The 14,795-nt window shown below is 31.7% G+C and overlaps 1 protein-coding gene and 1 pseudogene across 1 annotated transcript; one reads left to right on the forward strand and one right to left on the reverse strand.

The window, feature by feature from the left end:
- The first annotated feature begins 8,353 nt into the window (after window positions 1-8,353).
- LOC150037539 (uncharacterized) lies at window positions 8,354-9,189 on the forward strand (annotated as a pseudogene).
- Window positions 9,190-9,931: 742 nt separating this feature from the next.
- LOC120073704 (receptor-like protein EIX2) lies at window positions 9,932-13,278 on the reverse strand. Its single transcript, XM_039026502.2, has one exon. The coding sequence runs from the start codon at window positions 13,275-13,277 to the stop codon at window positions 10,077-10,079; it is 3,201 nt and encodes a 1,066-aa protein (XP_038882430.2). The 5' UTR covers window position 13,278; the 3' UTR covers window positions 9,932-10,076.
- Between the last annotated feature and the right edge of the window lie 1,517 nt (window positions 13,279-14,795).

Below are 14,795 nucleotides of genomic sequence, written 5' to 3' on the forward strand. Positions count from 1 at the left end.
AAATGAAAAAAGAAAAATAACAATTATAGTGTGATTATCTTGAGAGAATTAGAGAGTTTTTCACTCAAACGTTTCTGTAATGCACCTTCTTCCTTTTCTAGGTCTATTTAGGCGTGAGATCCTAAATGTGGATGGTGATCCATGGTCTTTTGATAACTCCCACATATAGGAGTTGTTATTATTTAGTTTAATAAATTAAATTAAATTAATAATAATAAATAAATAAATAATTAAATCCATTTAAATCATATTTAAATGAACATCCCTCACATAATCTATATAATTAATTCAATAAATTTAATTAAATCAAATAATTAATTAATTCTACAATTAATTAATCACCAAATTAAATATCAAATATTCAATTTAGCCTATATTTTGAATCATATTTAGTTATATTTCTTTCATAATCTATAGTTTTAATGTTCATCTGATACGCTTTAATATTAACCTACAGTTTTAATATGAATCCAATTCATATTAAATTAATATTTGAATTCATTCAAATATTTAATTCTCTCATAAATTAATTTTGAATAATATTCAAAATTAAATGTATATTATAAAGTTTAATTAAAATATACACTTTATATCATAATGTATCGTTATACAGTATAGTGTTTTCCAAAATAAATTTGAACATTTCAAAAACTCTATTCAAGACATAATTACCTCAATACCTTTTACAAGCTAGGAAGGGGATCTCGTAGACCTACATATCAGAACCTTCAACGATATAAGATTAATTTGCTAAACTCATTAACCACATTAACCAATATTTGTTAATTGTGAGTATCCATTAAAGACCTATAGTTGCACAATTCTCATTGCAGATATATTTCTATGTCCACGGATATAAACTAATAATAGCAAATTAGTCCTTCACGAGTGTTCGTAACGTCAACTAGGTCAAATTACCGTTTTACCCTTGGGTTACCTCTATATCCTCAAGTACCAGTGCTCCTGTAATGAACAACCTATTCATGGTCCAACTATTGAACAGAAACCTCTCTCGGGCCAGTGAGAGGGTAGGACCCTTTGTTCAAGTCCCGGAGACATCACTTAAGGGAACACTCATCTATTTGCCCAAAAGTCGAGAAGGAGAGAAATCCATCTTGTATTATTATGTTCCCAACCCCCACTCAATCTTGTCCCCAAAATGGTAGGCATATTGAGTCGGTGAACTAACCACTCTCACCATACAAATCAAAGGACAATCACTCGTGAACAAAAGTTCATAATACACTAAGGATTAATACTAAATTGCCTAGGTCATCCTATTGAAATAGAAATCTAACTAGTCAATGGAGTTATATCTAGTGGTTACTCTTTCGCAGTTCGGTCTTACGCAAACTCATTGCATAAGATACCCCACTCGCATGTCACCTATACGAACGTGCTAGATCATTGCATTTGTATCAAATACACAGTGAGCTATATCCATAGTGTTACGAGGATAAGACACCCATCCCTATCCCTATACTATAGACCCTTTAGGCTATATCTTGAACATTGATCATGTATGTCTCCACATATAGTTCAAGACTCATAAGACAACCTAAGATGTTAGTTTATTGGATTTAGGGTTATTAAGACAAAACAAATACAATACAATCAATGAAACTTATTGAAATAACATTGATAACTCTTTATTGATGATAGTTCATTATTTACATTTTCTATCTATGAGTTTTATGACATAAAACCCAACCTTATATTAGATATAAGGTATGTTTCTTTTAATATATGATATTAAATTAGTTTATATATATATATATATATATATATATATATCATGAAAGAAAAAATAATTTCTGTTTAATTAAATAATTTTGTTATTAGGGAAGGGAGTTATTTGATAAAATATACCCTTCCCCGTTATTCTCTCATTAACTAGTATTAGAAGTGGGAAGGATTGAATTTTCATCTTTTCCTTCCATTCTAGTATAAATATAGGTGATGTGATGAGATCCTTAACACTTTCTCAAAAATCGAGAACATTCGTCACATTCTAAATTAATCTTGAAGCTCACATACTCTCAACGATTCTCTACCCCGAGAATACCAAGGTTTCCACATGGTGGTGTCCGATTGATTAGAAAATTTGCTCCATTTTCTGGTTGCTTGTGAGTTCGAAAGGAATTTGAAGAATTCGCGATTTCGAGAAGAATGTGAAGTATTTTTTTGGACTACAAGGGTATGTGATCTGGATCTTTTCTTCCTCATTAATTTCTATACAAAAGCATGCTTATTAGATTATGTATATACGGTTTCCATCTCTATATTTTCTGTATGTTCTGTAAAATTAGAATTCGAACATGATCACTTCCGCAATGGGTATTCGCGTATTCTTTCATGCTTATGCAACACGGTAAACTGGTTGCTTATGCCTCTGGCCAGTTGAAGAACCATGAACGAAATTATCCTACTCATGACTTAGAGTTGGCAACAGTAGTTTTCCCTTGAAAATTTGGAGACATTACTTGTATGAAGAGAAAATACAGAGTTTCGCAGACTACAAGAGCTTAAAATACTTTTTCACTCCGAAGGAGTTAAATATGAGACAGCACCAATGATTGGAATTAGTGAAAGATTATGACTATGAAATTTTGTATCATCCAGGCAAATAGTATAATCCACGAGAAGGATTCATCATCTTGTTCCATCTTCCACATTTGGTACTGAGCTTTAGCGCCAAAAGTGGTTAGATACAAAGCATCGTTAAGGGATCCGAAGACATATGCAGAATAGAATTGGTTGTGGGGAAGAGAAAATTGATCCAACTTGTAATCTTCTAAATCCAAACGGTATATGACGTCGTTATGGTGTGTTTATAGTTTGTGTAGGTCATCGGTTCCAACCCAATAAAGGGCGCCATTGAAGTAATAAGCGCCCTTGGTATGAATGAAAATAGGAAGAAAACCGAGAGGATGAGGACGAAGACGAAGAGTAGTCCCAAATGTAGAAATCTCCATAAAGATTGAAGATTCATCAGAAGAGTCATTATATGTAAATCTAAGGAGTTTGAAGTACTTTGTGTTAAGACTAAATCCGAAGCCGTAATAGTATTTTTTAAAAATCTATTGTTAGTAATAGAATAGGAGGAAACATGGAGATACTCATTTGTGATGGATTTAATATGCAAATTACTAAATATTCTATTTGTTCAAAGCGAAAAGAACACAACAGAGAATTTTGGAAAATGCAGAAGAATATATAGGATTGAAGGTAAATGGCGGCAAGGCTGCTGTTCATCACTCCCATGTGTACATATTTAGGGTCAAAATCCATACATTGGATGTTTTTGGGGCCAGGAGAAGTAGAAGTTTGAGCAACCCAAAGAAAAAAGATCGGAATCAAACTGAACCTTCACAGTATTCTTCCATGATTTACATACCTGAAGGCAAGCTTGTAAATCGAAGATGCTGAGTTTGGAGAATATTAATTGATGAAGAATATCGAGTGGAATCTCTAAATTTGTGTTGCTACTCTTCTTCTCCATCTTAATCCCATCCTACTACCAAACTGTAACAGAGCAATTTCAAAGAAGAAGAAAGTCTACACAAACCCTAACTATACTCGAATCTGACCTTTGTCGTCTCGGAAGATGAAGCAAAAAACAGGGGGCGAGGCAAGGCAGCCACGGCTCTCCACTAATTTACATATTATCCAATTTATAATTTTAGTTATTTTATTTTATATATTTAATATTATTATATAAATATATTATTATATTATATTTTTTTCATATCCGTATTCTCGTTGTGTTCTTTAATTTCATAACACGTTATCAGCATGAGCTCCTGTCGTTTTTCTCGCTAAAGGTAGGTTTTAAGAGTATGTCAGTTTTTCCATCGTTATAATTAATAAATTTAATGTTATTTTGCATATTCAATATTTATTAAATTTTTAACATAAGTACAATATTTTATAATAGTGTTGCCATGACAAATCTCACAAAATTAGAATTTGTCACCCTTGATATTAACGACAATAATTATTTTTCATGGGTACTTGATGCCGAAATTCACCTGGATGCTATAAACTTGGGAGAAATAATTAAAGAAGGAAATACGACATTTAGTCATGACAAAGCAAAAGCTATGATTTTCCTTTTTCATCATATCCACGAGAGATTGAAAATGGAGTAATTTACAATAAAAAATCTTCGTATCTTGTGGAAAAATTTGAAAGAGAGGTATCATAATTTTTTTTTAAAAAAGTTATTCTTCCTAGAGCTCGTTATAAATGGATGCATTTGAGGCTACAAGATTTCAAATCAGTAAGTGAGTACAACTCTGCATTATTTAAAATAAGTTCAAAATTGTTGTTATGTGGAGAAAAACATTACTGATGCTGATATGTTAGAGAAGACATTTTCTATATTTCATGTCTCGAATATACTCCTATAGCAGCAATATCGAGATAAAGGTTTTAAACAGTATTTTGAATTAATTTTATGTTTTCTCGTGACCAAACAAAATAACGAGTTATTGATGAAAAATCATGAATCTCGACCAACTGGAACGATACCATTCCCTGAAGTGAATGCCGTGAATTTTAATAATAATCGAGGTCGAGGTTGTGACCGTGGCAAAGGAAGAAATAATTATTATTTTTGTGGTGGTCGTTCTAATCATTTAAATTTCAAAAGAACCACACAAAATGATGATCACAAAGGAAAAACTCCACAAGATAAAAGTTCAAAGAGTGTTGAAAATAAATGCTTCCGATGTGGAATGACTGGGCATTGGTCACGTACCTGTTGTACGTCAAAACACTTAGTTGACCTCTATCAAAGCTTCCTTGAAGGAAAAAGATAAAAATGTAAAAGCAAATTTTTCATACCAAGATAATGACATATTTGACCCATCTCAAATGACAAATATGGATGTGGCGGACTTCTTTCAATCTCCTAAAGAGAAGTTGGCACAGTTGGTGGCACATCAAGTGTTTCTTTTGATTTTGAGAATATCTAGACTTAATGTTATTTTGTACAATCCAAGTCTGATTACTCACCTTTTACACGTGGTAGAGGTATAACCTTTATTGCATTATTGGTGTATGTTGATGATATATTGGTGACAGAACTCTCATTTCATAAGACTACTTTTGTTAAAAAGTTTCTTAAGGATCTTTTTAAGCTTAAGGATTTGGGACAAGCCAAATATTTCTTGGGTTTAGAGTTATCTCGTTCCCACCAAGGTCTTTTCCTTTCCCAGAGGGAATATTGCTTATAAATCTTTGAAGACACTGATTACCTTGATGCTAAGCTAACCCTGTTGCCTATGAATCCTAACATTAAGCTTTCAAAGGACATTGGTACTTTGCTGAGAGATGAAAAAATCACTTGTTATGGAAGATTGATCGGACGTCTTTTATACTTATAGATATCACGACCTGACTTATGTTTTGTTGTTCACCATTATCGGCCCTAATTGGTTTTTCACCATCTTCAATACGTTCACCACTAAATATCACGTCTTGACTCAGTGTAAGCTAACTTTATTTAACTTTAGTTAAAGTATATGCTGTAGAACTAATTACATACTAGTGGGTTTCTTTTCACCTAGGCATAGAGCCTCCTAGACGTTGGTATAATTACATCGAACTGAGTTAAGAAATCTATGTTTTCTATTTCTCTCTTATCTCTTCCAGTTGTTTTTGTTTTTGTCTGACATCTTTTCTAGCTTACAACATCATTGTGATTCATTCTTCTTTATTTCAGGTCTGACTATGTAGTATATGAAATGAGAAAGATTTATTTTACATTTTAGTAATTTCTTTGATGTAAGAAGTATAAGGTTAATTGGATAACATTCTAAGTTAATTCCCTTTTTACTCCACTTGTAATAAAACTTTATAAATAGGAGCCTTTCTCTCTTGTATAAAAACAATTATTAGCACTTCAAAAAAAGATGCACAAAGTGAAGGAACTCTAATGGGAGAAAACCTTGGGCAGAAGTGGATTGACCAAATTCCATTTTCATCGAATATATAGTTTATAGTAAACAATTAAACAAGATATGCATTTGTTTCTAAATTACAATATGCTTTAGAAAGAATTAAAGGGCTTCAAGAAACCTCGCCTTTGAAGTACTTTTCTTCACGTTTTCCCTCGAATAAATCACGAGCTCCTTCAAGACCTTCTTCAAGATTAACCTCGAACAAAATCAGACACTACCACAATAGTTACCTTGGTATTCTCAAGGTGAGAACCCAGGAGTGGTGGGCTCTGACTATTTTGGTTAAGAAGGAAAACTTAATGTAAAGGAGGAAGATTGAGAACTCTAAAAAAACTAAGACAAAACAAACAGAACACTTCTGTATTTTTCTTTCTCAATCGTCCAACCAACTTTTTTTTTTTAAAAAAGAAGAAAATATTTTTCTTTTATTCTCCTTGCCAAAAATAACCACTACCCACTCACGTGGGTGGAGAGAAAAGGAGTGGAAGGGAGTTGTAACTCTCTTCCTTATTATAAAATAATAATAATATAAATACAAATATGATAACTAACTTATCATATTATATATATTAAATTATATGTGATATCAAATATAACATATAACCTATAGTTTTAATATTGTATCACATACAATATAAACTATAATTTTTTTTCTCTTTTATATGACATTTAATATAAATCATATTTATATTAAATTTAACAACTATGAATCCAATTCATTTGATGACCTCTTTTTTATTTTCCTTCTTGTTTTAGGGATGTGTGATGAAGGTGGGGGCTTTTGTTTAGTGAATAAAATGGATGTGTGTGCAAGCGTTCTAGTCCAGTAAGAATAAAATAGTAGTGTGTTTAACTTAAATTTTATTTTTCATAGGATAACTTCATTGTTTATGAATGAGACTTCAAATCAAATTCGTTCTAGTCTAGTAAGATTATTAGGGAAAAGAAAACCTATTAAATTAGTTTCATCAGCATGGGAACATTTTATTAAAGTAGAAGGATGTGATCATGAATATTCTAAGGTTGCTTGTAAGTACTGTGGGGTTACGTATGCCTGTGATTCCAAGAGAAATGGTACAACAAATCTAAAAAGACATATAGAGAAATGTAAGAAGAAGATAAATAATCCAAAGATTATGTTGAAGGAGAGGGAGATTTTGAAAGTAGTTTGATGGCTACATCCTTCACTTAAGAAAATTGTAGAACAATGCTTGCTTGTATGGTCATATTAGATGAATTTTCATTTAAGTTGTAGAAAGTGAAGGATTTTGTAAATTTTGTTAGGTATTAAATTTGAAGTTTTTTTTAATTCCATCAAGAGTAGCTATTGCAAAGAATTGTTTTCAAATGTACGTGGGGGAGCAAAAAAAGTTAAAGAGTTGACTCAAAGTAGTCAAAGAGTTTGTTTAACAACTGATACATGGACTTCCGTGTAGAATATTAATTATATGATTATAATGGTTTATTTCATTGATTGTGATTGGAATTTGCACAAAAGTATTCTTAACTTTTGTCAAATAGCTAATCATAGAGGAGATACAATAGGTAGAGCAATTGGAAAATGCTTAGAAAGTTGGGGTATTGATGGGCTTTTTACCATAACGGTCAATAATGTAAGTTCAAATGATAGAGCTATTGCATATTTGGTTAAAAAGTTTAGAGGCTGAAATGGAATGGTGTTAGATGGTGAATTTTTTCAGGGATGTTGTGCTCATATCCTTAATTTAACAGTTAATGATGCTTTAAAAGATTTGCACATGTCTATCGTGTGAATTAGAAATGCTGTGAAGTATGTTAGGCCATCTCCTGCAAGATTGCAAATATATAATGATTTTGCTAAAGAAGAAAAGATGTCTTACAATAGATGTTCCAACACAATGGAATCCAAATTTCACTATGTTGGACAAAGCGATTAAGTGTGAAAAGACATTTGAAAGATTCAAAGAGCATGATCCCAGTTATTTGCCAAATGATGATATGCTTACTATTGAAGTTTGGGATAATGCAAAAGTGTTTATAGAGTTCCTAAATACTTTCTCAGAGGTAACGATAAAGTTTTCAACATCTATCTCTGTGACTTCAAACATATTTTTTCATGAACTATGTTTGATCCAAGAAATAATACGTGAATACTTGTTGTATGAGAATGCATTATTGAGTCAGATGATATTACGCATGCAAACAAAATTCAACAAGTAATGGGGTATAACTACAAGTGAGAAGACCAATTTACTGTTATATGTTGCTGTAGCTCTTGACCCTAGATACAAGTTGACTTCTTTTAGTTATTGTTTTAATGAATTTTTGGAGGAAGAAAGTGCAAAAAAAAAATGGACGAATAAGGTTGAAGAAGCATTTAGTCGCTTGTGTGATGATTATTGTATAAGATGTCAATGCCAAAAGAACAATATCCACAAACACAATCATCTACACCTATTGAAGGATTTAGCTTTCAAAGTCAAAGTGAAATACCTTCTATCTCATCTAGTGGATTGAGTGTAACTGGATCTTATAAGGTACGTGCTGCGGTTCATGATAGATTTAAACAAAGTAATAAAATAGGTCCAGATGATGCTAAAACAGAGGTGACTCGTTATCTAGGTGAGACTCGTATAGAAGATGAAAATTTAGATATGCTAAATTGGTGGAAGTTGAATTCTTCTCGATTTAAGATTATTAGCCTAGTAGCCAAGGATAACTACAATATTCCTATATCTACTGTGCCATTTGAGTCGGCCTTTAATGCTGGAGGATGAGTGTTAGATTCTTTTCGAAGTTCATTAACTCCTCAAACTATAGAGACACTCATTTGTGCTAAAAATTGGCTTCAATCTAAACATTTGGATGATATGACTGAAGAAATTGATGGGCTAAAGAAATTGACGAGGGTAATAAATAATGTTATCGTAATGACTACAAATTTTATTTATTTCATTATTTGGCAATTTTCATTTATGAGCTAATTGTTTTCCATTTTGATCTAAAATTCATAAACATATGAATGGAGATGAAAGCTTCCTTTGAGAATTTGAATTATGATTCTATGGTTCTAAGTTTTTACTCTTAAATTTTATTTACATATGTTTTTTTTTATTTGTATTAAAACTAAACTTGTTAAGTATTCAACTTTTTTTTTTTCCATAGAATCTTGAAGTATGATGATCGAATTAGAGTACGTGATGAAGATGAAGATAAAATACTTGACGAAGGGTTTTGGGAATAATTGTATAGAATGTTGATGAATTTTCCTTTCCCCCTTTAAAAAACTTTGTTTTCATTTTACAAAACTTGTATTTCCTCTCTTTCAATTTTTGTTGATCATTTTTTGTGCTCTTTTAATTTGTAAGTGCAGGTGGAGTTTTGGATTTGTTTGTTGTTGACCATTTTCGGATTTATACCTAAAATTATATATGCAATTTATGTTGTCATGTATGTTTGTTATTTATTGATGAATTAATTTTTAGATGGAAATTTTGTGATGAGTTATCCAAGTTGTTGACTATTGAAAATTGTTCCAAGTTAATAATAGGAGTAATAACTTAAAAGCAAAGAAAGATGAAGGAAGGAAGGAGAGAGAGGGAAAAAAGACCCGAGTCGGGTCGATTTTCTTCCGTACAGAACCGACTTGTTTCAGGTCGGTTTCCCTTGAAAATCGACCCGACTCGATCCAATTTCACCCTTAATTTTAACAAACTAATTTCGCAAATGTCTTCTATTTATTTATTTTACATTTATTTCATCACTTGAATTGTTGAATTATTAAGGGGTCATTTGATAAGCAGTTAATTTTTAGGCTCCATTTAGTAATCATTTGGTTTTTCACTTTTGTTTTTTAAAATTAAGCCTATATCATCCACATTTCTTATAAGTTAAAATCCTACTTTCATATAAAGAAAATAAGTTGAAAAACCCAACATATATATTGTAATGTTCTAAAAAGAAGATGGAAATAAAAGAGATAACCATAATAGTAAAATATAACAAACCAACATTTAATTCCTCATATTTTACACCATCACACAAACATACACAAATGCACACAAATACACAAAAACATCATAGTATGTTGAATGCTTGGAAATTACTGAGAAGAACATATATAATACATCATTAGTTCAACCTGTGGCATATGAAAGTAAGGTGCCTAAAATAGGCATGCCTCCAAGTTTTACTAATCAAAAGAGGAACCCAAATCCCCCAAAACCCAAAAATGAAACCAAGTGCTATGCTTAAATAAAACCACTCATCAATTATATGATTTTCATCACCTTCGTCTTTTGGTTCTCCCGTTTCTACATTTGGAGTGTTCCCTTCCATTTGGCAACTGTTGATTAGTGGAGGCCCGCATAAATGGTTTCCAAGAAAGCTGGATGGATCTAAGCGTTGGAGTTGTGTGCTGCTTGGAATTTGACCTGACAAGTTGTTGTAAGACAAATTCAAGTAACTCAAGAATGTCAAGTTGGACATGCTTTGGGGTATTTGCCCCCAAAGTTGGTTCCTTGACAAGTCAAGAGACTCTATGCTTTTCATCGTTCCAATGTGTTGTGGAATATTTCCTCTTAAATTATTCCCGGAGAGATTTAAAGATATCAAGCCAAAGAGAGCTGTAATTTCTTCAGGGATTTCTCCGGATAAATTATTGTATGAAAGGTCCATGCTAGTCATAAGGCCAAGTATTTTTTGGTACTCGAATTCTTTTCCTTTGGTGGTGACAAATGCTTGCTCAAAAACTTCAAAACTAGAACCACTAACGTAGTAAAAAATTTGACTTGAAAAACGCCATTCTGTAGCCATAACTGGAAAATTACCAAAGCAATGTGGTATCTGGCCAGTTAAATTGTTATTCCCAATGTCCAAGATTTGAAGCGATGAGAGATTGCAAAGTTGGTGTGGGATTAGACCACTAAATTGATTGGATCGAAGGCCAAGAAGCACGAGGTTTGACAAATTTGTACCAATCCAAGGTGGTATGCTTCCACGAAATGCATTGAAACCAAGATCTAATGACATCAATTGAAAGCACTTTTGTAGAGGTGAGTGAGATGAAATTTCTCCAATAAGATTGTTGTTGCGTAGGTTCAATGACATTAGTTGGGTTAGACTACCCATAGAGTTTGGTAAATTGCCAGACAAATCATTGTTATTCAACTTCACTAACATTAAGGATGTCCATTTTGACCAACAATCAGGAATTCTTCCAGATAAACGATTGTGTCCAAGAAAAAGAAGGTTTAATTGATTGGTTTCTCTTGAATGACAAAGGAAGTGATCAAGGTTTCCTGAGAACGAGTTATTGGAAAGATCAAACTCCAAAACGTTGGAGGATATGCGAGGCAAGCTGCCATGAAATTTATTGGAAGCGAGGTATATGTTGCTGAAGGTAAGAACAAAACTAGGGACTCGACCTGACAATTGGTTGTGAGAGAGATTTAAGTACGAAGAAGAAAAATTTGGATTAGGAAAGCTCCAAAACATATGTGGAACCATGCCCGAAATTCCGGTATTAGACAAATCAATAGAAAAAACCATATTTTGTGGTTTGATCCATATGGGAAATTGGGGACCTAAGTTGCAAGAACGTAAATGTAATCGATAAAGCTTAAAAGGAGGAGACCATCCATTAGAGAAATTCAAAGTTAAATTATTCCCTGATAGATCTAAGTCTATCAAGTTCACGAGATTGGCAAAGCTAACTTCAGATACCATGCCTTCCATGCAATTATTTGAAATGCTTAGTGTTTGTAATCTCGACATAGATCCTAAGCTTTTTGGAAGACTTCCATTTAATTTATTTTCAGCAAGATCCAAAAAACTCATTGAACCTAAATTTTGTATCGACTCTGGAATTGGACCAGAAATGAAGTTATTTGAAAGATCGAGGTATCTCAAACTTCTTAACTTTGGAAGATTATTTGTCAAATGACCTGAAATATTATTCCTACTTAAATCTAAGTTCATCAAACTATTTGCGAGACACCCAGAAAAGCTGTCAAAAAATTCAGATAATTTTCGATTAAAATTATTTTGGTACAAATAAATGGTGTTCAAGTTGCAAAGAGATCCCATTGATTTTGGTGTACTCCCTTCAAGTTTATTGTTTGAAAGGTCAATAAGCACTAAGTTAGTGAGGTTGGCAATGTGGGGTGAGATCTCCCCTTGTAAGTCAAGAGAGATAAGGTACAAATATTGAAGATTATGGAAAGAATAGAAAGAAGTGGGAATGGAGGTTGAAGTGAAATTGTTGAATGAAAGATCAAGATATGTAACAGTCGATAAGGTTTGAAAATTATTTGGAATTGGGCCTTCAAAATTATTTGACCTTAGGTCTAAATAAGAAATTTTTGGAAGACTAAACAACCATTCTGGTAGTGTGGAATTTAAGTTATTATATTGTAAGATGAGACTCTCAAGGGATGTTAAATTTGAAAAGCCTTTAGGAAAAGAACCAAGAAAATCACATCCAGATAGATCAATTGAAACAAGGCTACCAACAGTTGACATCCATTTTGGAATAGAGAACAAACCGAAGTTGTTATATGAAATATCAAAAATTGAGAGTGAAGTGAAATTCACCTGGCTCAAAGGTGTAATATGATTGAGCTCACAGCCAGACATGTGAAGTTCTACTAGATAAGGAAGCTTATTGATCTCTAACAACCAATTAGACACTTTACTAAGGTTTACTTGGCTCAAATCCAAACTCAACAATGAACGAAGACCTTGAAGCCATTGAAGGTTTTCACTATACAATAATTTAGCGTCATCGAGAAATCGAAAATTACCTCGCAAACTCAAATATTGCAAGTTAGATAAATTTCCAAGCTGATAAGGTACCAATCCTTGAAACCCTGAACTTGTGAGGTTAAGATAATTCAAACTTGTTAGTGAACCAAAGAAGCTTGGGATCGGAATCCCTCCGAAATCATTATAACTGAGATCGATACGACTTATATGGCTCAAATTTAAGATCGAGTCACTTAAACTTCCCTTCAACTTATCATTGAGAAAAGAATTCATCTCCTTCAAAGTATTCCAATTAACAAACCTATTTCCAAGGTTGAGTTGTTTGACATGTCCAGTTAAGCTGTCGCAACGAATTGCAGCCCATTTACAACAATCTGTCCCAACGAGCCATGATGAGAGACGGTTTGATGGGTCAACAAGCACTTCTTTGAATTTCAAAAGTGCTTCTCGCTCGATTTCAATACAAGCTGCATGTGATGCATTTCTCTTACCCATGCCTTTGGTTGCCATGAGACATGAAATGAGGACAAGGATTTCAAAGCCTACTGCAAATTTGAGTCTATCCATATTGATTTCATGTACCAATTCCAATACAGATTGAACGACTTGTTATTAATAAGAAGCCCAATCAAGTTGGTCAAACAAATTATCACTATCAATCATCTACGAAATTTCTGGTGAAAGAAAATTATTTGATTATTGCAAAGCAAAGTCACACAATAGTTATAATTTATAAATAAGTTTATGTTGTACTAATCCATGCCCCTACTTTCATAAATTTAAATATATTTGTCAATCAAGTATTGACAAGAAAATTAAATAAGTCTTTTTCAAGGAATGAATGGTTGAATTTTTTTGAGTTGTACTTAAAAATAAAGAAATAAAAAAGACCTATGGCCATGACCCTGCCCTGGTTGGTTATTATTATTATTCATAAAATTTTTTTTACACACTATCCGCCTTATTTGGTAATCGTTTGGTCTTGAATTTAGGTTTATGAAAATGAAGTTTTTTTATAAGTATAAGAAAGTTGAATTATCAAAAACGAAAAATAAAATGATTACTAAACAAGACTTAAATGACCAATTTATCTACAAATATAGCAAATTATTATAAAGTTTCCTCAGCTCATTAGATAAGCTTTCTGTTCTTTTGTTTTTTTTTGTTATATTTGAAAATATTTTTAGTGATTTTGCCTTTTAAAACAATTTCTTTTGTTAAAAAAATGGCTTAAACTATAAGTTTAGACCTTCTACTTTTAAGATTGTGTCTAAAGAGTCCTTAAACATTTTAGAAATATCTATTAGATTCTTGAACTTTTAGTTTGTATTAAAATGTCTACAAACTTTTAAAATATTCTAATAAGTTCTAAAAATATTCAATATTTGGACTAATAAGTTCCTAACCTACTCAAATTTTTAAATCTTAATTGATATGTTAGATATAAAATTAACTCTTATGTTTTATAAGACCTTAAACTTTCAATTATGTTTAGTAGGTTATTGAATTTTAAAAATGGTAAATAATCGAATGACTAATTATATACATAATTTGAATTTCGTGGACATAGTGGACACAAAATCAATAGAAATTTCATCTGTTCAATCATTTATATTTCACTTTAGAAAATAATATTAAAAATATTTTCAAACAGTTTCCAAACACATTTCATATTTACTATAAATTAACCAAATAAAACACCCATATATATAGTCTTATCGATTATGTTTTTTTATGATTTTAATATTTCATGTCATATATTCACTATTTATAATTAAAAATATATTCCTTTAAAAATTTATGTTCTAAAGATTTTAACCACACGCATCACATATACCTTTAAATTAATGTATTAAAAGCAACATCAAATACAAAGTTCAAAATATTGATGTCAATGAAAACATTTAAGTCTTGATTCTATGAAAATATCAATGTCGATGAAAATTTCAGAAACTTTAAAGAAATTGATAGAAATTATTGTATTTAGTTAACGAAACTTCAATTAAATAACTTAATTAGACTATATATGACCATTTTTAATAATCATTTCTTTAAAGTAAAACAACATCTAATGTACATAGCCTA

Source organism: Benincasa hispida, chromosome 3 (genome assembly GCF_027475165.1).
Source record: "Benincasa hispida cultivar pf3 chromosome 3, pf3_genome.v1.1, whole genome shotgun sequence".
In the NCBI taxonomy this organism is placed as follows: Eukaryota; Viridiplantae; Streptophyta; class Magnoliopsida; order Cucurbitales; family Cucurbitaceae; genus Benincasa; species Benincasa hispida.

Coding starts and splice junctions, on each gene's coding strand:
- LOC120073704 (XM_039026502.2), bottom strand. CDS start 13,277: ATGGATAGACTCAAATTTGCAGTAGGCTTTGAAATCCTTGTCCTCATT.